Source organism: Cuculus canorus, chromosome 17, assembly GCF_017976375.1.
Source record: "Cuculus canorus isolate bCucCan1 chromosome 17, bCucCan1.pri, whole genome shotgun sequence".
Taxonomy (NCBI): domain Eukaryota; kingdom Metazoa; phylum Chordata; class Aves; order Cuculiformes; family Cuculidae; genus Cuculus; species Cuculus canorus.
Window position 1 is genome coordinate 12,303,142 of NC_071417.1, and position 21,812 is coordinate 12,324,953.

Below are 21,812 nucleotides of genomic sequence, written 5' to 3' on the forward strand. Positions count from 1 at the left end.
ACGTCACTTCCGGGCGGCGCTGCGGCGGGAGGCGCGGTGAGTGGGGTGTAGAGGTATCGTGTTCCGGGGGGGAGATCTGGGGGGGACTGTGGGTCCCCTGTCCCGCTGTGGGGGAAGGAGGGGGCTATGTGTTCCCAGTCCCGGTGAGGGGAGGGCTATGTGTTCCCAGTCCTGGTGTGTGTGGGGTCTGTGGGTCCCCAGTCCCGGTGGGGAGGGAGAGCTGTGGGTCCCCAGTTCCAGTGATGGGGGGGCTATATGTTCCCAGTCTTGGTGTACGTGGGGTCTGGGGGGGCTGTGGGTCCCCAGTCCCAGTGTGATGGGGGCTGTGAGGGCCAGAGGGACTTGGCCTTAACGTGGTGGGGGTCTCAGGGGGCTGTGGAGGTGGGGGGAGGCTCTGGTCCTTGTGTGGTTGGCTTTGGAGGGAGCTGTGGAAGCCCTGTTCTCAGGTGTGGTAGGCTCTGAGGCAGGGAAGAGGCCTTGTTCCCAGTGTGCTGGGAGTCTGGGTGGGCCGCGGTCCTGGTGTGGTTCTTTGGGGGATGAGAGCTGGGAGGTGGGAAGCTGGGGTGGAGAAGACACAGAGCGGGGTGGGAGAGGCCCAGGACTTGCTGGCTGGGAGGCTGCGTAGCCCACAGCCGGTGGCTGAAGGGAGCCCGGGTTTGTTTCCATCCCAGGCAGCTTTGCTCTTTCTCCCCCAGTGCCAGGCTGGCTGAACCATGTCGTCAGACTCCAGCAAGAAGAGGAAGCCCAAAGTGATCCGCACAGACGGGGGCCCACAAGAGGGCAAGCGGGGCAAGGCCGATGGCGACCAGGTGAGGTGTAAGGGTTGCTTGTGTCCTGCTGCCTCCCAATGGACTGCCCTCACCCCACTCTTTGCTCGCCTTGTCTCCCCTTCAGGAGGTTGTGGGGCTCTTTCCCCAGAACTGAGCCAGCTCCCAGTGCCTCTGAGACTCCCACTCTGGATTTTTGAGCCTGCTCCTGTCTCCTTTGGGAAATGGAGCACTCAAGGAGTCAAGCGCTCCTCTGGAGACACAGGGTGAACACAGGGCTGAAAGGTTTGCAGGTTGCTTTCAAACACTCGCACGAGCAGCGGCATGACTTGGAGTCAGCCAGACTGGGGATAAAGATCGAAGTAATCATCTTCCCGAGTTATTCTATTTAAATAGGGCAGACAGGTTTAAATTTTTGATGCCTATGTAAACACAGCCTGGACTTCGCAGGCACTTTAATGCCTGGTGGTGTTTGTGCCTGGGAGTGATGAGTCCTCTCTCACCTGTGAAGTCTTTTTCAGCTTGGAATTAACAGGTAGAGCCTGGAATTGAGAGCCAGCAGGTTGTTTCCCAACCCTCTTCGTAGAAGGTGGAAGGAAAGACTGTTAAAGGGAAGGAGCGGTAGAAGGTGCTTTCTGCTATTGCAGGACACTCGGTACTACAGCGAGGAGAGCGAGGTGGATCTCCGTGACCCCATCAGAGATTATGAGCTCTACAGAGAGACATGCCAGGAGCTCCAGAGGCTGATGGCAGAAATCCAGGAGCTGAAGAGCAGAGGCGTGAAGGACAATGTAAGGAGTAGCTTTGGTGCTTGATTTAACATGTTCTGTTCTTTGAAGTTTTCCCTTAACGTGAGAGAAACGGGAGCAGGAGCTGCCCTGTCTTCTGGGGAAACTCAGGAAAATGGAACAGCCTCCCTTAAAGTAGAATACAATGTAGAGAGATGTTGGTCTTGACTGAGCAGATGCTATGGAGACTGAGTTCTTCTCAAGTAAGTCTGGGCTCCTGATGGGCTGTGCTGGGGGCCAGGGCCTCCTGGGGAGGAACTGAGTCCCTGCTGACCACTGAAGGCTTGTGCTGTGACCACCCACGCTGTCCTCTGCACAGTAGGGTGGGTGCTTTGGGCTCAAACACCTCTGTTCCCACTGCTGAGAAAAATCACCAGAGCGAGCCCAAAACCCTCCCAGGTGATTTCCAGCAGGTGGCCTGTGTGTCTGGCAGCGAAAGGCTCCTTCAGACGTCCTGGTGATGTTAATCATGGCTCCTTAGTGAAGCACGGAGCCCGCTTTGTGACAGGACTCTCAGGAAGTGCTTGTGGCGAAAGGGCTTTGTTGTGTAGTCATTTCTCCTGCTTTAAACGTCTCTCTCCTGCCTCCCAGGCTGCAGAGATCGATGAGCGGCGGATTCAGAGCTGCGTCCACTTCATGACGCTGAAGAAACTAAACCGATTGGCTCACATTCGGCTGAAGAAAGGGAGAGATCAAACCCATGAGGTACAGTGGGAGTGGGGTAGCAAACACAGATCAGAGCAGAATCAGTCTAATGTTACGTTCACTTTGTTCTCCCAGCCCTGGAAAACATCTTTTTTCCCCAAAAGTAATCGTTCTATGCCCTAAAACCCTCTGTCCCTCGCTGGTTTGGTGAGGGGGCGTGGTAGTGACTCTCGTGGGGTGTGCTTGCTGGAAGGAAGGTGATGGAGTTTCATCTCTTGCTCTGGCTGTGTGTCCATGTTTCAGGCAAAGCAGAAGGTCGATGCCTATCACCTTCAGCTCCAGAACTTGCTCTACGAGGTGATGCACCTGCAGAAAGAGATCACCAAGTGCCTGGAGTTCAAGTGAGTGTGGCCAGGGAGGAGAGGGTGTGATGGTGGGTCTGAGATAAGGTGGAGGCATCTCCGGCCGCACACTCCTGAGCCCACTGTGGGAGGAGAGCAAGCACTGGGGATGCCACCACGCAGGAGAGATGGAGCGTCCCAGAGTTCCAGTGCTGGGATGTGGCAAAAGAGGGCTCTGCAGGGAGGAGGGAAGGCGGCATCTGTGTTTAACTGAAAGATATAGCCACGCTAATTTCCTCAAGGACTCTCTGGCCTCTGTATACCATGAGTTTTGTTCCGTCATGCCCATTGCTTTGGCAGTGCTCTGAGCCGCTGCCGGGAGCGCTGTATTTAGACTGAGGCCTCAAACGGCCTTTTGGAAGGTTTCTGTGAAAGACCTTTCTCTCTCCTGCCACAATTTTGCTCACTGATGCTGTGGTGTTTGTTGTACCAGAGTGACGCCGAGCCGCTATTGGCATTGACAGCTTTTCTATGAGACACGGTGGAGTTCAGCCCTGCTGCTGCATTTCTTGCCCTTCCCTGGTCTGATCTGTCTGTCTTTGCAGGTCAAAGCATGAGGAAATTGAGCTGGTGAGCTTGGAGGAGTTTTACAAGGAGGCTCCTCCCGAGATCAGCCGGCCTGCGGTCACCCTGTCTGAGCCCCACCAGCAGACCCTGGCCCGCCTCGACTGGGAGCTGGAGCAGCGCAAGAGGTGGGTGTGCAGCGCTGGGTTCCGTGTCCACCTGCTGCAGTCCCTCAAGACCCCCAGAGCGAGCTGCACAGGTACTGGGGGACATAAACATAGGTGATAAAGGTTTTAACACCTTCTAGAAATGGTCAGCGTAGAACAAGTGACAGCTGTGTCGTATAGCTGAACCCTCAGTGTGGAGGATCACTCTTTGTGTGGAGAGCTGGGCTTGTTCAGCCTGGAGAAGAGAAGGCTGTGAGGAGACCTTAGAACAGCTTCCAGTACTGAAAGGGGCTCCAGGAAAGCTGGGGAGGGGCTCTGGATCAGGGACTGCAGTGACAGAACAAGGGGGAATGTTTTTGAGCTGGAAGACAGGAGATTGAGATGAAAATGTTTTGCTGTGAGGGTGGGAAGGCCCTGGCATAGGTTGTCTGGAGAAGTCGTGTCTGACCCATTTCTGGAGGTGTTCAAGGCCAGGCTGGATGGGGCTTGGAGCAACCAGATCCAGTGGGAGGTGTCCCTGCCCATGGCAGGGGGTTGGAACTGGGTGGACTTTAAGGTCGCTTCCAGCCCAAACCACTCCATGATTCTGTGTTTGTGTAGAGGTGGGCTTGCAGGGATCCTCGTTTCATAGATCAGAGAGTTTTCTTTCACCTGCCTGATGAAAGAGAGCCCTGGGGGATCCTGGTGGGGACTGAGCAGGCTCCAAACCAGTGGGAGAGAAACCCTGAGCCAGCTGCAGCTGTTGTGCAAGAGGGTCTGTCTGTCTGGGGCTACACCTTCTGCTCTGGGTGATGACAACAAAGGCTTCTCTGCCCTCCAGATAAGCCCATGTGTTCTGTCATCTAGGCAGTGAACATCAGCGCTGCCTTTTGGGTATTGAGGGAAGAAACTGTGGCTTGATGCTTCCCCAGTGTCTTACTGGAAGCTCTTGCAGCAGGGGATGGGGACGCTGCCTGCCGTAGGGGTGATACTGAAAGATGGACGGTTGTGTGGTTCCACCCATAACTAGACCCTGCAGGATGTACCATGTAAGGCAGAGCAATCCCTGTTTTGTCCACCATGCTGAGGCGTGAGGAGCAAAACTAAGGCAGCCTGGCTTGGTGGTGTGGCCTGGTGCTGCTGCCATTCCTGTCTGCCTGTGTTCCTGATGCTTGCCACGGCGGGGAGCTGCCTGTCTGTGGCCGGCGCTGTTATCCTGGCAGCTACCGCCTCCCCGCAGGCTCTGATCCCCGAGAGGCCTGAGCGGGTGCAGGCAGGCCAGGTGCTTCAACTGCTGTGTCCACTCCAGAGAAAACCAAACAGAGCACAACATTCCTGTGTTTTCATCAGTCAGCGGCTTTTTCAGCCAGGTAGCAGCCAAGACCAACCTTCCGGAAACAGTTCGAACCTGCCAGTAGTGCTGCTCGAGCAGGGCAGAGCGGCAGAACAGCCCAGTGGGAGGTGCTGCAGGGCTCTCACACCTCGTGCTTCCTCTCTCCCAGGCCCTTCACATCAAACCCAACTTATTTTGCCTCTTGGAAGGCCCCGTTCATGCTGTAGCTGAGATCCTGCAGATACCTCTGTCGCACACACAGAGCAGCGTTCTACCTGGAGACCTCTTGAGGGTTCTTCTTAAAAACGATTGCTCATTGCAAACTGCGTAGAGGGCAAAGACAAGCTGAGCTAAGCCTGTCGCGTGGTTGAATGTTGAATTGTGGAGGAGCCTGGCAATTCCCAGTCCTCGATTTTCCTGGGCTTTCTCCCCAGTTACGGAGGAGAAAGTGTGTTAAACCTCGACTCTCCTGAGCTCAGCTGAGTAGCTGACGTGAGGTGATTCTGATGATACGATAAGGAAAGCCCCTCCAGGAGCTGGGCAGGGTCAGCCGGGCTCCGTCTGCATGGCTGGCAGAGTGGATCTCAGAGGGAAATCCAGTTGCTGCCCCTTCTCAGAGCACAGCATGAGGCTGAGCTTCCACCTCCTTTCCCCTGTTCATTTTTCATCTCTCATCGGTTCCTTTCTGCCTCCACTTGCCCTTAGGGTTAAGAGCGCTTTGTTTGTCACTATTTCTGAGCTCTCCTGGTTCCTGCAGTGACTTCTGTCAGGTTGGAAGGGCTGGGGCCTATGGCCCAGGTGGAGCCCAGTGGGCTTTGTGGCTGGGATGTGTGGCAGTGACTGAATTCCTATCCCTAGGCTGGCAGAGAAGTACAAGGAATGCCTGACCAGCAAGGAGAAGATCTTGAAGGAGATTGAGGTGAAGAAGGAGTATCTAAGCAGCCTCCAACCTCGCCTCAACAGCATCATGCAGGTACTTGAGCTCTGCAGGACAAGGAGAAGGCCTTTGAGGCTGAGCTGAGGTCACGCTCCAAGGGCCAGGTTAAAGGGGCAATGTCTGGGCTGTCTCTGCTTTGGAGAGGTTTCTCTGCCGGTCAGGGTGGACGAGGGATAGATCTGCCTTGTGCCAAGACTCCTCCAGAGTCTCTTTGTTTATGCAGCAATTCCTGCAGAATTGCAGATGAAGGAGTCATTAAATGGGCCTTTCCCTGGAGAAAGACATGCAGTTCCAACCCCTTGTGATTGCTTTGGGATGGAAGAACACGAGAAGGAACTGGGTTATTTTCAGACCCAAACGTTTTTCAGCACCAGAGAGCTGCCAGTCCTTCCCTGGGAGTTCACGGTGCCTGTGCTTAACCCACACCGCAGCTGCAGCACTGTTTTCTGGTCCCGTGCTTACCAGCCTGGCATGAAGGAGGGTGAACTGCTCTGTTCCCAGTGATGAAGGCTTGCTTTCTCATTCCTCCAGGCCTCCCTGCCTGTCCAGGAGTACCTCTTCATGCCTTTTGACCAGGCGCACAAGCAGTACGAGACAGCCCGCCACCTCCCGCCACCTCTCTACGTTCTCTTCGTTCAAGCCAGTGCCTACGGTCAGGCCTGCGGTGAGCAGCGAGGGGCTGTGACCAGCCAGGGCTGGGGGACAACACCCCCCACGCAGCCAGATGTCACTCGCAGCACTGCTTTGGGGAAATTTTGGGAGGTCCCTTTCATCCTGTCTGCTCTGCTGCTGGATTGTGCTGAGCCCAGAGCAGTGTCGTGGCCTCAGGGCCAGCACAATGAGGCAGCAGCATTTGAAACCTTGTTTGCTCAGCTCCCTCGGTGGAAGAACTGCTTGAGAAGCTGGTTTCCCACCTCTGCCCCCACTCCTCAAGGTCGGCAGGAATGTCGTTGCCGTGTGAGCCAGTTGGGTGCTGACGTGGCCTCCCAGGAGCTGTCACCTCGTGGGATGGGGTGAATGTTGTGCCATCCATGAGTGGTGGTGACTGGAGTAGGCACTGCCTCTGCCTGTCCTCAGCTCACCTGGAAGCCTTCATGCCCTTAGGCAGCTCATAGTTTCCTAGAGTTGTTTAGGTTGGAAAAGACCTTTAAGATCAAGTCTAACCCTTAAGCTCACAGTGCCAAGACACCAGTAATCCATGTATCTAGGCATCATATCTACACAGTTTTTAAATCTCTCCAGGGTTGGAGACTCCACCAGCCTGTTCCAGTGCTTGACAACCCTTCCAGTGAAGTTTTTCCCAATATCTAATCTAAACCTCCCATGGCACAACTTGAGGCCATTTCCTCTCATTCTATTACTTATTCTTTGGGATAAGAGCCCAGTACCCACCTCACCACAACCTCCTTTCCAGGAGCTGGAGAGAACAATGAGGTCTCCCCTCAGTCTCCTCTCGTCCAGGCTAAATTGCAGCTGTGAAGTGGGACCTTCCTGGGACAGGACTGCTTCTAACTGCCTTTCCCATACAGAAGCGAGGTTCAAGGCCTAGTTTTCCTGTCTCCTCCATAGATAAGAAGCTTGTGGTGGCCATTGAAGGGAGTGTAGAGGAAGCCAAAGCCCTGTACAAGCCACCTGAGGACTCGCAGGGTGAGTTGTGATGTTACCACAAGCAGGGTGCCTGACACCGTGCTGCGGGCGGAGGGGTTGGGCAGAGACGCTGGTGGGTGCTCAAATGGTGCAGTGCCTGCGCTGTGGCCGAAGCCCTGGTTGCTGATCTCCTCTATCCGCAAATGCCCCTTCCCGAGTGACATTCAGAGACCCTCGTCAGTTGGAATGAGCCCTGTTACTGGGGATGTCTTATGTGTTCTGCGTCCTGCTGGGGCCCTGCTTTTGGGGGGATGGTGGTATCGGGGGAAGTTGCTGTCTTGCAGAAAGGGCTGGTGGTCCTGCTGGATGTGGGAAGCTGCTGAGTGCCAGGTGGTCCCTGCTTACGCCCCTCTCTTTGTGCAGATGATGAAAGTGATTCTGACGTGGAGGAGGAGCAGACAACGGTAAGGGGTAGCGTTGTCCCCTTCCAGGTCCTCTCCCAGCATTGTCGTATCATGGGCAAACGGATTTGTACCGACAAACTGGGAGGTGCTGGGGGAACTGGGCCCTGTGTGCTCTTGTGTGTGTGCATGGAGATGCGCTGACGCTAAATCCAGCTGGTTCTTGGGAAGGCAGAGAGGAGCCATTCCCACTTTCTGTCCCGAATGCAGCAGAACCAGTGTACAAATCACTGTGCTCGTGTCCCACCCAGCAGCAGCCGCTCCCTTGCAGCTCTCCGTCTGGAGCTGCTCTACTTTGTATAAATAGCCTGTGGGCAGGGAGGCGGGTGGCCGGTGGGGAAGGATGCGTGGCCATTGCCTGCTGTTTGCCAAAACACTGAGCTGAACTCTGTGCCCGGGGCTGCTCAGTGCTCCCTTGGAGCAGCATTTAGGACCTAGAGGTTATACCTTCCTGCTGGGTGCAGGAGAGAGGCCGTAGGTGCTGGCTGCCCCCAGCATCGAAGCCCAAGGTGCCACCGCTCCCCACCACCCAGCAGCAGCGCCAAGAGTATCAGTGTGGGGAAGGGCCTCAGCTTCTGACCCTTGCAGTGGGGAAGCGTTTGGGGCCAGCAGGTCCTTGGCATCGTCTCACAGGAGTGGGGATGCTCCTGGGAGCTGAAGGAAGGACAGGGACTGGCACTGCTTTGTCATCACCCTGCAGCAGGGCAAGGGTTTTGTGCCCCACTCCCACCCCAGGGCCGCTCTGTGTCCACAGTGCTGGAGGATTGGGGACCTAAGCTAGAAGAAGAGAGCAGTGGGAGAGGAGGGGAGGCTGCGGGTTTCTAAGGAGCAGGAGGACAAAGGTCTGACAGCTTTTTCGCCCTCAGAAGCGGCGCAGGCCCACCCTGGGTGTGCAGCTGGATGACAAGCGTAAGGAGATGTTGAAGCGGCACCCCTTGTCTGTCACCATCGACCTGAAGTGCAAGGGTAAGTGAGTTCTGGCAACCCTTGGAGAGCACACAGGTGTGTGACAGCAGGTGAGGGAGCAATTCAGCAGTAGCTTGGGGTCCTTGGGGAGAGCTCCAGGTGCAGAGAGGCTTTGCTGTCCCAGCAGGGATGGGCGTGGCCCTCCAGGGTAGACTGAACAAGGGGTTTAGCAGTTCTGTTCTCTGGAGCTCCTCGCACCCATGTGGGTGGGGTTACCTTGCTCTGAAGCCCCCATCTGGCTGGGAGCTTTTCTCTTTTGGGGGATCTTGGGCCTGACAGATACAGCCTGGCAAGAGCTAATGGGGCGGCATTAGAGGTTGCCAGTTGTTCCCCATGTTGCCTTTTTGCCCTGTTTGCTGTTGTCCTGGCGGAGGGGGCATGTGCATCCCCTCCACAGAGGGCAGTGAGCAAGAGCAGATGGCAGCATTGCCCCTTCTCTGTTGGCACAGATGAGAACGTGCTTCACCTGACCTTCTACTACCTGATGAACCTCAACGTCATGACAGTGAAAGCCAAGGTGACTACTGCCATTGAGCTGACAACCGCCATCAGTGCCGGGTAAGGAGAGCCTCGTGGGTGCTGAGCCTGCAGCCCCCTGGCAATGACCCCTGCGCTTGCCATGAGTGCCCTGCCCTGGTGTCCTGCCATGTTGTGTTCAGAGCGACCTGCTGACAGGGTGACGTAGTGCCAAAACCAGCACATAGTAGTAAAACCCCTCAGCTCAGCCGCAGCTGCTTTGCCTTGTGGGCCAGGGATGCTCCAGCCCAGCTGCTACTCCTACCAGGCAAGGTTTTAACCTCAGTCCCTCACTGTGCCTTTCCTGGGGTGCCGGAAGGGCCTTTGAACTTTCCATATGCTGCCTTGGCTTGTCCTGTGATGGGTAAAGAAGGCCCCACAGAGCACGGCTCCTTTTCTTCCTCTGGGGAGGGCTTTCACCTCATGCACCCTCTGCCCCGTGTATCCTTCCCTTCAGCTCCAGGGCCTTGCTGGGAGCCCTGCCAGGCTGCCGCAGCCCAGACATGGCTCCCTCTCATGGCAAGCCAGGGACAAGGAGGTTGGGAACCTCATAATGGAGTGGTGCCAGACCTGTGAGGAGCTGGGGGAGAACCTTGCCTTGTCATGTGCCTGGGCAAGTGAAGAAGAGGCACATAGAAGCAAGTGCTGCCTCCCAGCTTGTCCCCTATAAGGCCTCCCAATCCTTTTGTGCTTCTCTTTTCCCTGTACGTACCCAAATCCCTCGATGACAGCAGCTGGAGTCTCTGCAGGGTGCTCTGTCCCTTGCACTGCCCTTGGCTGTGTTATCCCAAACCTGTGAGGCTGTGAATTGAGCCAGACCCCAAATCCTAAACCCTTTATTCTCAGTCAGGCTTTTGATTACAGTCACTTCATTAATTAGAATTCCTGTGCTTAAGCTTGTTGGGTGGCAAACAGTCCTCAGGCCATGCCCTGCTTGTGCTGGCCATGTATTCTCCATACGCATTAACAGGTTTTAGAGTGAGCAGCTTCCTGGGAAACCAGGGAGGTGGTGCGCAGTGATTTGTGTCTTCTTTGTGGTCAGGGAGGAGACAGGGCTCATTTTGGAGCAGGATTAGGGAAAAGCCATTCTAGTTTTGAAACCCAACTTGTGGAGCTCATAATCCCCTCTTCTGGGCTCAGAGCCTGTTAGTAGCCACCCCAGAGAGACATGGAGCCCAGGCTGGTGCTGATTAATCTCTTTTGTCCTCCTGCCAGCGATCTGCTCTCCCCGGACTCCCTCCTCAACTGCCTCTATCCTGGAGACCATGGGAGGAAAACACCCAACCCGGCCAACCAGTTCCAGTTTGATAAAGTGGGGTGAGTGTCCAGCTGGTTGGTGCTATTGCCCTGCTTCTGGCATGGCGTGTCCCTCCCCAGCTCATACAGAGGGCTCGGGAGCCAGGAAGTTGGCATCCTGTGCACGTTGGGCATGGCTTGTGGTGCAGGAAAAGAAGTAACTGCCCTCTCCGGCTGGCTCGCGGGCCAGGCAGTTTTTGGACAAGGCATGGAATGCACCATAAACCTTCCTGGTTGTCCCCACAGCATCCAGACCTTGAGTGACTACGTGACAGAGCTGGGGCACCCCTACGTGTGGGTTCAGAAGCTGGGCGGCCTGCATTTCCCCAAGGATCAACCTCAGGCATGTCGCATCGCCTTTCCTCTTCACCAGAACATGGAGATGGGGTTTGGGAAGGCTTTGGAGACACTTGTGTCCTGTCCCATCTCCTCAGAGCTCCCGCTGGCACCAGCTGCTCCCAGAACACAGCGCACCCTTGGCTGGGACAGGCTCAGTTAGGATGAATCTGTGCAGTGAGGCCTTTTATCGTCCACATGTGCCAGTCTAAGCACTGTTTCAGGCGCAGAGCAGCGACTCAAACGCGTGTCGCTCCCCATGGCTAGATGGGGTGGCTTGGGGAGCATGGGAGCCTGCGGGCTGGCGTGGTGGTGACGATCCCTCCTGCCCACAGCACACGGTCACCGCAGACAACTCGCTGAGTGCCAGCCACATGGAGCTGACGGTGAAGCTGCTGCGGACAAGGCTGCAGTCGCGCCTGGCTCTGCACAAGCAGTTTGCATCGCTCGGTGAGTGCCTGGCTCCCCGTGTAGTGCCTGGGGACGGTGGTGCAGGAGAAGGGCCCTCTTGCACAGGAGAACTGACCAATGTCACTTTAGTGGTGCCACGGATCTGCAGTGCCACCCTCGGTATTCCCAGTCCTTCCCTCTGTCCTTGCTGGTGGTGGCCTGTGAGGCTGCAAGGGCTGTCCTGTTGTGGGTGGGAGAGGAAGGCTGTGCCCGCTCTCAGTGCCCAGCACCCCTTTGGGGCAGGTTCCCCCTGTGCCAGGGATCACTTTGGGCCATGGTGGGAGGTGAACCACACACCCATGCTTGTCGTGCAGCTGTCGAACAGGCTGCCAACACCGTGAGCTCCTGTGGAATCACTGCTAGGGCCTCCACTTCTCCTCTCTGGGAACCCAATGAAGGGCAGCTGATGAACAATGTCCCCAAGTCCTGGTTTTGGAGCATCCCCACCTGCAGGACAGTGACAGAGCTCTATCCCCAGCCCTGCCCTGCTCAGGTGGCTTTGTTCTTGCTTTCAGAGCACGGCGTTGTGCCAGTCTCCAGCGAGTGCCAGCATCTCTTCCCTACCAAGATCGTCTCGCGCCTGGTGAAGTGGACTGCCATTCCCTATGAAGATTATGCAGTAAGCGCGGTGCACAAGGCTACGTCCCTTCCAGCTCCTCCATGGCACCGGTAGCTGCTCACTCCTCTCGTTTCTCCTTGCAGGAGCTGCCCTACACTAAAGATGTGATAGAGGCTGGCTTGGCTGAAGACACCCACCTCTACTACATGGCCCTGATAGAAAGGGGAACAGGTAGGCATGTTTCCTTCCACTGGTGATTTCCAATTCCTACATTTGACATCCCCAGGGCAGCTTCTGGGGGGTCTTCATGGGAAATCCCTTTGGCTGGAGGTCCTGTGGGCTGTGGATAACGTTTCTTCCCTTGCTCTGCTTAGCCAAGCTCCAGGCTGCTGTGGTCCTGAACCCTGGTTATTCTGCGCTGCCGCCTGTCTTCAGCCTGTGCCTGAACTGGAAAGGAGAACGAAACGGCAGCAACGACGACAATATTCGGGTAACCTGGAGCAGTGGGAGAGGAGGCTGGAGAACTGCTGGCATCTGGGGGGTGTTCCCAGTGGTTCTGCGTCCATAATAAGCAAACTGTTGGGGCAAGTGGGTGGCCTGGCAGCCCACGGCTCCTGGGAGGGCAAAGGAGTGACCTGAGTCCATGCCATACTAATCTCTCTGCCAGGCCATGGAGAGTGAGGTCAACGTCAACTACAAGGAGCTGTGGGGACCCAAACCGGGCTACCAGCTCCTCACCAACCAGCTGCAGCGTCTCTGCATGGTGCTGGATGTCTACCTGGAGACAGAACCCCACGACCCCAGCGTGGAGGGACCTAAGGAGTTTCCCCAGGAGAAGATGTGTCTACGCCTAGTGAGGTGAGAGCCGCAGGACCCTGGGGCGGTGAAGGTTCTTGCAGGGACACTGGTGACACTACTATCCCCTTGCCTGATCTGCTGCCAGTCTTGCAGCCTCACCTTCAGCTGCCTTTGGGTTCTGACACCTACAGCTGGGCAGGACCCTGAGACTAGGCCCTTTCTGTGGGTTCTGTAGGCCTCCTGCCCGCCGTGGGTCAGCCTCTCCCTCTTCTCTTCCAGGGGCCCCATGCGCCTGAAGCCGTTCAAGTTCAACTACCCCCAGGGGTTCTTCAGCCACCGCTGAGCGCTGAAGAAGTGGGCATCACTCTGGCATGGGCCTCATCCTAGCTGTGGGGAGGAGCGTCCCCATCTCACCATTTCAGTTTATTTTCCCAGATATTGGGTTTCGTTTGAAGATTTGGTTTTAGCCAAAAGGATTAAATGCTGAACAGAAGGCAATAGTGTGGGTTCCCTGTCTGTGCAGAGGGGTGGGATGGGGGGACAGCAGGGTCTCATCTCTGGCAGCCGTCTTGCTGCCGGTCTGTCCCCTTGCCTGGGGTACTGCCTCTATCCTCCCTGCCCTCCCCACCGCAGGGCCTTGGGACCGTGCAGCTGAGATGGCTAAAAATAGCTGTTTTCCGAAGCCCGCACTGCAGCCTCAGCCTGTCCTTGCCTGCATTGGCCGCCATCCAGCTGACTCGGCACAAACCACGCAGCGAGGGAGGGCCTCACCGCTTCCCTGCACTTTGCGGGGGAAGCAGAGCAGTGTCCTGTGAGGGGCAGGACCTGACAGCACCACGCAAGGGGTTGGAATCCTGCTTGGCAGCAGGGAATTGGGATGTGCCCCCTCTCTGGTGCCTCCAGACTCCCTGGGGAGGGTCCTGTCCTGCTGGCAGAGCTGGGCTCGCATCCCCACTCCCAAGGTCATTGTCCCTCCCAGCTTCCAGCCTTCCCGCTTCTCCCCTGTGGGCAATTTCTGCCCTGGGAAGGTTGGCAGAGCCTCTCTCTGCCCCCGTGCAGCCCCTGCCGTCAGCGCGGTGCTGCAGTGCCGGGCGGTGCTGCAGCACTCGGGTTAAACCAGGCTCCACCGCTCCCTTGGGAGCCACGCTTTAAAAAGAGCAGGAAGCAAAACACCGCTGAAATCCTGAGCAGGGAGAGCTGGCCCTGATTCCAGCCCCTGTGCAGGCAGCCCCCCAGGACACAGAGTCCTTTGTGCCTGCCACGGGGTGGGCTTTACTCTCAGGAAAGCAGCCAGGGCTGCTTTTCATGCGTTGCTTCCCCATTTCTTCCTCCCCAACCCAGACAGGAGGCGAGCAGAGCCGGGGCGTCTCTGTAAGCACTTTATTTGGTTATTGCACAGTAAGCAAACAACAGTGGGCTGAGGTTCCTAGTGCACCGTGTGTCTGTGAGCATTCCTGCAGTGCCCAGCCTCTCCCGCTGCACCCTGGGTCACTGCTCAGAGGGGCAATTGTTCACCCCCATGGCAGGGAAAGACCCCAAAGACCCCACCAGCCCCCGTCCCAAGCAGCTAGAGCTCTGCATTGCACTCGTCCATCAATTGCACATACATTGAATAAATGCACTTACTGGAGAAGGGTGGGTTGGTCCCCTGGGTCCCCTTCTCCTCGGTTATAATTCAAGTGTTTAAATGTGGCGCTCGGCGTACATCACGTTCTGCTAGGGAAGCTATCGGCCAAGCCCCCGGGGCAGGACAGCGGGGGCTGTGTCTCTCACACAGACATATTGCTAAGGTAAAGCCCGGCCATTGGAGGGGAGCGGAGCAGCTCCCATGCCCAGAGGTGCTCTTCAGCTCCCACGTCTCCCTCACTTCTTCCCTGCAGCAGGTGCCGGCTCTGGGGCTTTACCCTCCTTGCTGGAGGGAGCCTCTTTAGGGGCTTCGGCCTTGGGGGACTCTTTACTGGCTTTGGGGTCATCTTTGGGCTTTGCCTTATCTTTGGGGTCTGCCTTATCTTTGGGCTCCTCTGCCTTCTTCTTGGGCTCTTCCACCTTCTCCTCAGCTTTTGGCTTCTCAGCTTCCTTTACAGCCACTTTGCCAACCTCCTGCTGAGGTTTGGGTGGAGCCTCCTTCTCAGCCTTTCCTTCTTCTGCAGGTTTGGTGACCGCCTTGGTGGGCTCCTTCACCTGTGGGGCTGGAGGCTCTGGCACAGCAGCTGCCTTGTCTTTGGGCTTCTCCTCCACCTTGGCTGGGGCATCCTTCTTGGGAACTTCTTTCTTGCCTTCCTCATCTTTGGGCTTGGATGGAGCCTTCACCTCTTTGGGCTGCTCTTCCTTTGCAGGGGCTTTTGGCTCCTTTGGAGGGGAGGGCGTGGGCTCCTTGGCTGGGGCCACTTCCTTCTGTGGAGACTTGGCCTCCTCCACAGGAGACTTGGCTTTCTCAGGGGACTTCACAGTTGGGGTCTTGGCCTCCTCCTTTAAGGGGGTTGGGGCTTTCTCGGGGGACTTCACCGCTGGACTCTTGGCTTCCTCTCTTGAAGGGGTTGGGGCTTTCTCTGGAGACTTCGCTGCTGGACTTTTGGCCTCCTCCTTTGAGGGGGTTGGGGCTTTCTCAGGGGACTTCACAGCTGGGGTCTTGGCCTCTTCTTTTGAGGGGGTTGTGGGTTTCTCCGGAGACTTGACAGATGGAGTTTTGACCTCCTCTTTTGAGGGAGGTGCAGGTTTCTCTGGAGACTTGACAGCTGGGGTCTTGGCCTCTTCTTTTGAGGGAGTTGTGGGTTTCTCCGGAGACTTGACAGATGGAGTTTTGACCTCCTCTTTTGAGGGAGGTGCAGGTTTCTCTGGAGACTTGACAGCTGGACTCTTGGCCTCCTCTTTTGAGGGGGCTGGGGGCTTCTCTGGAGACGTCACTGCTGGGCTCTTGGCCTCTTCTTTTGAGGGAGTAGTAGGTTTCTCTGGGGACTTGATAGCCAGGGTCTTGGCCTCTTCTTTTGGGGGCGCTTGTGGCTTTTCAGGGGACTTGACAGTTGGGGTTTTGGCTTCTTCCTTTGAGGGGGTTGGTGGCTTTTCTGGGGACTTAACAGCTGGGCTCTTGGCCTCCTCCTTTGAGGGGGACTCAGGTTTCTCTGGGGACTTGGCCTCCTCTTCTTCACCCTCTGCTTCAGCTTTCTCCTCTTCTTCCTCCTCCTTTTCAGCTTTTTCACCTTCAGTTTCTTTCTCAGCCTCATCCTCCTCTGTGACCTCCTCAGTCACCTGAATTTCCTCTGTCTGCTCCTCCACAATCACTGTCTCCTTCTCAGACTTTTCCACCACCTTGATCTTCTCTTCACTCTTCACCTTGATGTTGGTGGTGATGCTGGGAGCTTTGGGGGCCACCTCAGGGAAGGAGAGCATCCCAAGGCCAGTCTCAATCCGATATTCCTCCCCTTCCAAGAGCTTTCTGCCAGGAAGAGACCAGAGCAGGACAGTCAGTGTCCTTCTCACCTTCTCCCGTGATCAGGAGCTGCCAGCCTCATCCTATAGCTCCATCTCCCTCCTTGTTCTGCTCTCAAGACGCTGGTTGACCCTCCTGCTCCCACACCCTGGGCTGTGCAGGTTTCCTCCATCTCCTCTGCAAGCTACTTGCAGGGCTGGGTCACCCAGAAGGATGTTGCCCACTGTGGCCTTGGGGTGGAAGTGTCTCTTCCTCATGGGAAGAGCCCAAGTCTTAGCGAGGCCCCTTAAGGAACGTCCCCAGCGCCACCAGCACTGGGGGCTGGCTGAGACCTTCCCACCTTCCCCTTGCCCCACCCCTTACCTATAGGCAGCAATTTCAATGTCCAGGGCCATTTTGACATTGAGCAGATCCTGGTACTCGCGGAGCTGAGCTGCCATCTCCCACTTGGTGTTCCTCAGCTCATTGTCAAGCTGCTGGATGGTTTCCTGTGGGAGGGAAAAGCAACTGGTAACAGAGGGGAGCTCAGCACTGGGATCCCCTCACAGAGAGGTCTGCATCCTGCAGACACAGAGGGAAGGGACGCATTCAGAGGCTGTTTTGGTGTGTCCAGTTCCCTTGGGGGCACCAGCAGGAGCTGTGCACCACCTCAGACAAGAGCTGCGCTGGGGCCAGCGAAGCTCCCACCCCCTCTCTTAGCTCCTTACAACACGGAAAAGCTGTGAGAATGTTTCTAGGACCTGAGTGAATCCAGTGGGTACAAAACAGCAGTCTGAGGCTGATGGGGGTGGGCCGTCAACCTGGGGACAGCCCCAGGTTCCAGTTCCAGTCCACGGTCACCACATTGCCCAGCTTTAGGACATGGTCAGGGTGTCTTTGGCAACTCACAGCCAGGCAGAGATGTGGGACAGCTCCATGATGGGTGCAGGACACAACAATCTGGCTTCAGCCTCGGGCTCTGGGTTACCTGATCATCAGGACCTGTGGAAGGCTGGCTCTAGACACCACCCTGAGTATTTGCTGCTGGTCATCATTATCCCTGAAGCCAAAGTACCAGCCCAGCTCCTCCTCAGTAGCTGGGTGGTCCCTCCCCACCAAATGTCAGGGCTGGGACGCTGCCCACTGCACCACTTTACCTGATAGGACAGAACATCTGCATGATGGCGCTCCTCCGAGTCCTGCCTCTGCCTCTCCAGCGACTCCTGCGTCCCTTTGAGAGCTTCAAGCTCAGTGGTCTTGGCCTGGAGCTGGCGGCGGTACTCACAGATCTCTTCCTGGGCCAAGCGGATGGCATCCGTGTTCACCTTGGCAACCTCTGAGAGCTTGTCCAGCCTCACTGCAACAGGGGAAAGGAGAAGCTGCAGAGAGGGAGGCTGCAGCCTCCTCTCCTTGGGGAACCTCAAATCCTTTGAGACCGCACATCCGCTGTGTGCGCATCCTCTGTGGAGCCCACCCCGGCAGAGGCTCCGTGAGTGCTCCAGCTTCACCAACCCTTGTTGGTGAAGGTTCTTAGCCTCCATCTGTGCTTGCCATGCCGAAGAGGTGAAGGCAGCTGGGCCAGGCAGGTGTTTTCGCCTTCCTGGACTTTTTTCCAGTGCCAACCCACCCTGCAATCCTCCCGCTCCTCTTCAGCTCCTGCCGCAGCTCCCGGGACCCAAAGAGCTGCCTGCATCCACCGCGTTGCCACGCCCAGCTCCAGCCATCCTGGGGCGAGGCAGGGGGTTGCCGCAGTGCCTGGAGGCCACCCTCGGGGACAGGGAGGAGAGGATGGGGTGGCGAGGAGTGTGGAGGAGGACGGGACACAGCCCGCCGTCCCCGGTGTCCTCCCAACGCCCCACGGGGACTGCGCGCCTGTCGCTGTCCTTGGTGCTGAACCCCACATCCACTGCCGCGACAGCCGCTGTCCGCGGTGCTGAACCACGCGGGTGCCCGAGCCCCGGGGCGGGGGGTGCTGACTTCCCCCCCTATTCCTCGGTACCGTAGTGCCCCACCCAACAGCTCAGCAGGGACACCCCTTGCTTCCCCCCACCCCACGTTAGGGATGCGGCACCGCCATCCCCCCCTGCTGTAATCCCCTCCCTCCACTGCACCGCAAACACTCCTGGCCTGGCTCCAGCAGGGAGGGACTTGGTAGGACACTCCGCAGCATTACGGGGGGGTCATGGCACCCAGAAAGCTTGTAAAGTGCTCGGGCGGTCACCTTACCACACACCCCAAAACACACTGCAGGGCGGGGCACCTACAGACACTGGGGAGCCCGTGCTACAGATGGAGTTACCTTAATATAGTGGATATCTAGGTGGGGGTCCCTGCATTTCCCGGGTTGGGGTACCCTAACACATTCCTAGAGTAGTGGATATCTCTGGGGGGGTCCCTGCACCACCCCGGTGTGCGGTTACCCTAACATTCTCCTAGAGCACTGGATATATAGGTGGGTCCCTGCACCCTCTCGGGGAAGGACACAACTTACACCCTCCCGGAGAACAGCGTATATGGGGGGGTCTCGCCCCCCTCCGGGCTTGGTTACGCTAATGTGGACCTTTCCCCTTCTTCCCCCGAGTGCGCCCCTATAGGGTCCCCAGCCCCGGGGAGAGGGGGTGCTGCGGGGGGGCACTCACCGCGGAACCACTCCTCGGCCTGCAGCGTGCTGCGAGCCGCCGTGCCCTCCAGCTGGGCGCGCAGGTCACGGAGAGCATCGGTGACACCGGGGCGCAGGGCGGGGGGGGCCTCGGCGAGGGGCTCCGCTCGGGCTCCCCGCAGCAGCGCGCCCACCTCCGCCCGGTGCTGCTTCTTCAGAAGCTCAGCCTCCTCCCGCAGCGCTCGGGCTCGCTCCTCCAGAGGCCCCCGCGCCCTCTCCTCCTGCGCCGAGCGCTGGGCGAGCCCGCGGGCTGCAGCCTCCAGCTCGCTCCGCTGCCGAGCCTCCTCTTCCAGCCTCCCCCGCAGCGTGGCCACGTCCTCGGCCAGGCGGGCCCTCTCCAGCCTCAGCTGCCCCTTCTCGGCCCCGAGCCGCAGCACGGTGCCCCGCATATCGCGCAGCTCCCTGGCGTACAGCTCGCCCATAGCCGAGCGCCCCGCCTGCTGCTGCCGCAGCGCCTCCGCCTCGGCCGCCAGCGCCCGGTTCTGCTGCTCCAGCGCCCGCACCCGTTCGATGTAACCGGCGAAACGATCGTTCAGCACTTGCAGCAGCTCTTTCTCGTTCCGTACCCGAGGTTCGCCGTTCACCGAGTCCAGGCTCTCGGTGGAGGAAGCGGCAGCGCTACCACCACCGCCGCCTCGAACCCGCCCCGCCGGTACCGACCAGGAGTAGAAGCCGCTGGAGGCGGCGGAGCGCGGGGCGGTGCGGGTGAGGTCCTTGCGGAGCCCCCCCGGGGGCCCCAGCAGCGTCTCCAGCACAAGGCTCATGGTGACACCCCAACCCCGGCTGCGGCACCGGCACCGCCGCCCGCTTTATAGAGCCTCGGGGCGGCCGCTCCGCCCCGCCGCGGGGAGGGGAACCGGGAGGGGCACCAGCACCGCCGCGGGGAGGGGAACCCGCACCGCAGCCCCGCGGGGGGGGGACACACGGACACGGCCCTAGGGGAGAGGGGACCCCCCCTCGGGGACGGGAACAGGACCCGCAGGACGAGGGGGAGCGTCTGGAAGGGAGCGAGGATCCCGGGAAAGGGAATGGGGACCCCGGGGAGGAGGACAGGCCCCCCCCCCGGAGTAAAGGAAGAGCCCCGTGAGGGGAGCGGTGAACCCCAAGAAGGCAGCGGGGAACCCCAAGAAGAGAACAGGGAACCCGAGGAAGGGAGACAGGACCCGCAGGAGGAGGGGGAGCATCTGGAAGGGGGCGAGGATCCCGGAAAAGGGAATGGGGACCCTGGGAAGGGAGTGGGGACCCCGGGGAGGAGGGCAGGGACCCTCCGGAGGAGAGCAAGGATCCCGTGGAGGGGAGCGGGGACCCCTTGGAGGAGAGCAGGGACTCCGCAGGGGAAAGGAAGAGCCCCGTGAGGGGAGTGATGAATGCCAAGAAAGCAGCAGGGACCCCCAAGAAGAGAACAGGGAACCCTGGGAATGGAGCCGGGACCCCAGGAGGAGAGAGGGACCCCAGAAAGGAAGTGGGGACCCCCGAGGGGAGAACAGGGACGCCGGGGAGGGAGTAGGAAACCTAGGAAGGAGAGGGAAGGTCCCTTAGAAGGAAGCGGGGATCCCCCGGGAAGGGAGTAGGGACCCCGAGAAGAGAGTGAGGAACCCCAGGTAGGGCGTTGGACCCCTAGGAAGAGATTGGAACCCCTGGGAAGGGAGCATGGGCCCCCTGAGGAAAGCGGGATCGCTGAGAGGAGGGCTCCCCCCCCCCGAGAAGAGAGCAGGATTTCCGGGAAGGGAATGGACACCCCCTGGGAGGAGAGCGGTGAACCGCAGGAAGGGAGCAAGGAACCCTGAAAGGAGAGGGGGGACCCCTGGGGAATGCAGCCTGGACCCCTAGGAGAGGGGGACCCGGGGAAGGGAGAGGGGAGCCCGGAAAGGAGGGTGAGAATCTCCTGGAAGGGGACAGGGACCCCTGGGAAGGGGGGAAGCCAGGATCCTAAAGCTCTCTAAGAGGAGAGCGAGGAACCCCGGGAAGAGAGTGGGGACCACATGGAAACGAGCGAGACCCCCGGGAGGGCGGCGGAGACCCCCTGGAAGGGAGCGTGGAGCCCCGTGAGAGGAACCGGGGGGGCACAAGCAGTCCCTTCCCACGTGCGGGTGCTCGGGTGGGGATCGCAGGGGGTCAGCACCCAGACACCCCCTCTCTGAGACCCTCCCGCGATCGCTCCCCGAGGGCTGCGGGGGGGGAAGCCCATCGCAGCCAATCAGCGCGCGCGCCACTCCGTCCCGGCCAATCAGCGCTCGCGGCCGGCCAGGCCATTCATCACCCCGTGGGCAACGGCCAATGAGCGCAGCGGCAGATCAGCCAATCAGCACGCAGAGCGCTCCGCATGTTCTCGCAGATCAACCAATCAGCGACCGCGTACGGGGTGCCAGCTAAGCCAAGCGCTGATGTATCGAGCTCTGCCATTGGATTGCGAGCTCGCGTCGGGGGCGGGGCCGCCATGAGCGCGGCGCCCTCCTGAGCCACCAATGGCGGTGCCGGGCGTGACCCCGCCCCCCCGCTCTGGCCAATCACCATCCGTCTCTTCATCGCCTAAGCCCCGCCCATCGCCGCTCTGGCCCCGCCTCCGGAAGCGCTGCCGCGCTCGGCGCTCACTTCCGCGGGGCCGGTGGCGGCGGCAGGTACGGGCCGGGCCTGGGCCGCGGGGCTGGGGACGGTGGGGCTGCTGTGGGCGGCCCTGCAGCATGGCCCTCCCCATACCCGGGCCGGGGGCTGTTGGCGGGCCCTCCTCCGCCCCCCTTCTGGCGCCCTATGGGGCTGGGCCCCTCCCGTCCCCACGAGCCTCAGTCTCCCCGCCCCCCTTCCTATCTCCGTGAGCCCTACAGCCCCCCCTGGGTCCCGGTTCCCGCCGCCCCCGTGGATCCTGGTTCTCCATCCCTCTTCCCCCGCCCTCGTGGGTCCCAGTCCCTCCCTTCCACCACCGTGAACCTCAGTCTTTTCTTCTCCTCTCTGCCCTCGGCCCCATCTTCCCTCCCGCACCTCTGGTTCCGGGCCTGGATCCCCCTTGCTGTCCCTGCGAGCCTCAGTCACCCCTTGTCCTTCCCTCTTCCCACTGCCCCTATGGGGCTGGGCCTGGGCCTCCTTTCCCACCCCTGTGAGCCTCAGTTTCCCCTTTTGCCTTCCTACCCCTGCTGCCCCCATGGGTCACTGCCTGGTCCCCGCCGCCTCGCCTGCCCCTGTGGGCTTGGGTCCTTCCTGCCCCACCGGGCATTGTCCTGCCAGGACCCCCACTCTAGCTGCCTTCTTCCCCCCCCTCCCAG

General features: G+C 59.1%; 3 protein-coding genes across 6 annotated transcripts in view; 2 read left to right on the plus strand and 1 right to left on the minus strand.

Moving 5' to 3' along the window:
* The first annotated feature begins 2 nt into the window (after positions 1–2).
* On the plus strand, positions 3–12,980 carry THOC5 (THO complex subunit 5). The gene is made up of 20 exons (XM_009557337.2): positions 3–36; positions 696–809; positions 1,415–1,558; positions 2,147–2,260; positions 2,504–2,601; positions 3,147–3,293; positions 5,443–5,557; positions 6,053–6,185; positions 7,091–7,168; positions 7,532–7,572; positions 8,436–8,535; positions 8,985–9,093; positions 10,267–10,368; positions 10,594–10,690; positions 11,019–11,133; positions 11,649–11,752; positions 11,836–11,923; positions 12,067–12,182; positions 12,360–12,550; positions 12,770–12,980. Exons 2-20 carry the CDS (start codon positions 714–716, stop codon positions 12,831–12,833), a joined length of 2,052 nt encoding a protein of 683 aa, XP_009555632.1. The 5' UTR covers positions 3–36; positions 696–713; the 3' UTR covers positions 12,834–12,980.
* An 871-nt stretch (positions 12,981–13,851) lies between these two features.
* On the minus strand, positions 13,852–19,358 carry NEFH (neurofilament heavy chain). The gene is made up of 4 exons (XM_009557338.2): positions 18,536–19,358; positions 17,054–17,253; positions 16,281–16,405; positions 13,852–15,923 (listed from the first exon to the last, which is right to left on the minus strand). The coding sequence occupies exons 1-4, from the start codon at positions 19,317–19,319 to the stop codon at positions 14,354–14,356; spliced, it is 2,679 nt and encodes an 892-aa protein (XP_009555633.2). The 5' UTR covers positions 19,320–19,358; the 3' UTR covers positions 13,852–14,353.
* Positions 19,359–21,119: 1,761 nt separating this feature from the next.
* AP1B1 (adaptor related protein complex 1 subunit beta 1) overlaps positions 21,120–21,812 on the plus strand; it is a 28,236-nt gene continuing 27,543 nt past the window's right edge. For all 4 annotated transcript variants that reach the window (XM_054082579.1, XM_054082581.1, XM_054082580.1 and 1 more), the window contains exon 1: positions 21,120–21,173. The gene's annotated coding sequence lies outside the window, so the exon portion shown is untranslated. The remainder of the gene's footprint in view (positions 21,174–21,812) is intronic.

Excerpts from the sequence above, each read along its gene's own strand:
- THOC5 (XM_009557337.2), top strand. The coding sequence starts at position 714 with ATGTCGTCAGACTCCAGCAAGAAGAGGAAGCCCAAAGTGATCCGCACA. Across the intron at positions 10,369-10,593 it reads TTCCAGTTTGATAAAGTGGG|CATCCAGACCTTGAGTGACT; the intron begins GTGAGTGTCCAG and ends TTGTCCCCACAG. Across the intron at positions 11,753-11,835 it reads TTCCCTATGAAGATTATGCA|GAGCTGCCCTACACTAAAGA; the intron begins GTAAGCGCGGTG and ends TTCTCCTTGCAG.
- NEFH (XM_009557338.2), bottom strand. The coding sequence starts at position 19,319 with ATGAGCCTTGTGCTGGAGACGCTGCTGGGGCCCCCGGGGGGGCTCCGC. Across the intron at positions 17,254-18,535 it reads GGCCGAGGAGTGGTTCCGCG|TGAGGCTGGACAAGCTCTCA; the intron begins GTGAGTGCCCCC and ends CCCCTGTTGCAG. Across the intron at positions 15,924-16,280 it reads ATTGAAATTGCTGCCTATAG|AAAGCTCTTGGAAGGGGAGG; the intron begins GTAAGGGGTGGG and ends TCTTCCTGGCAG.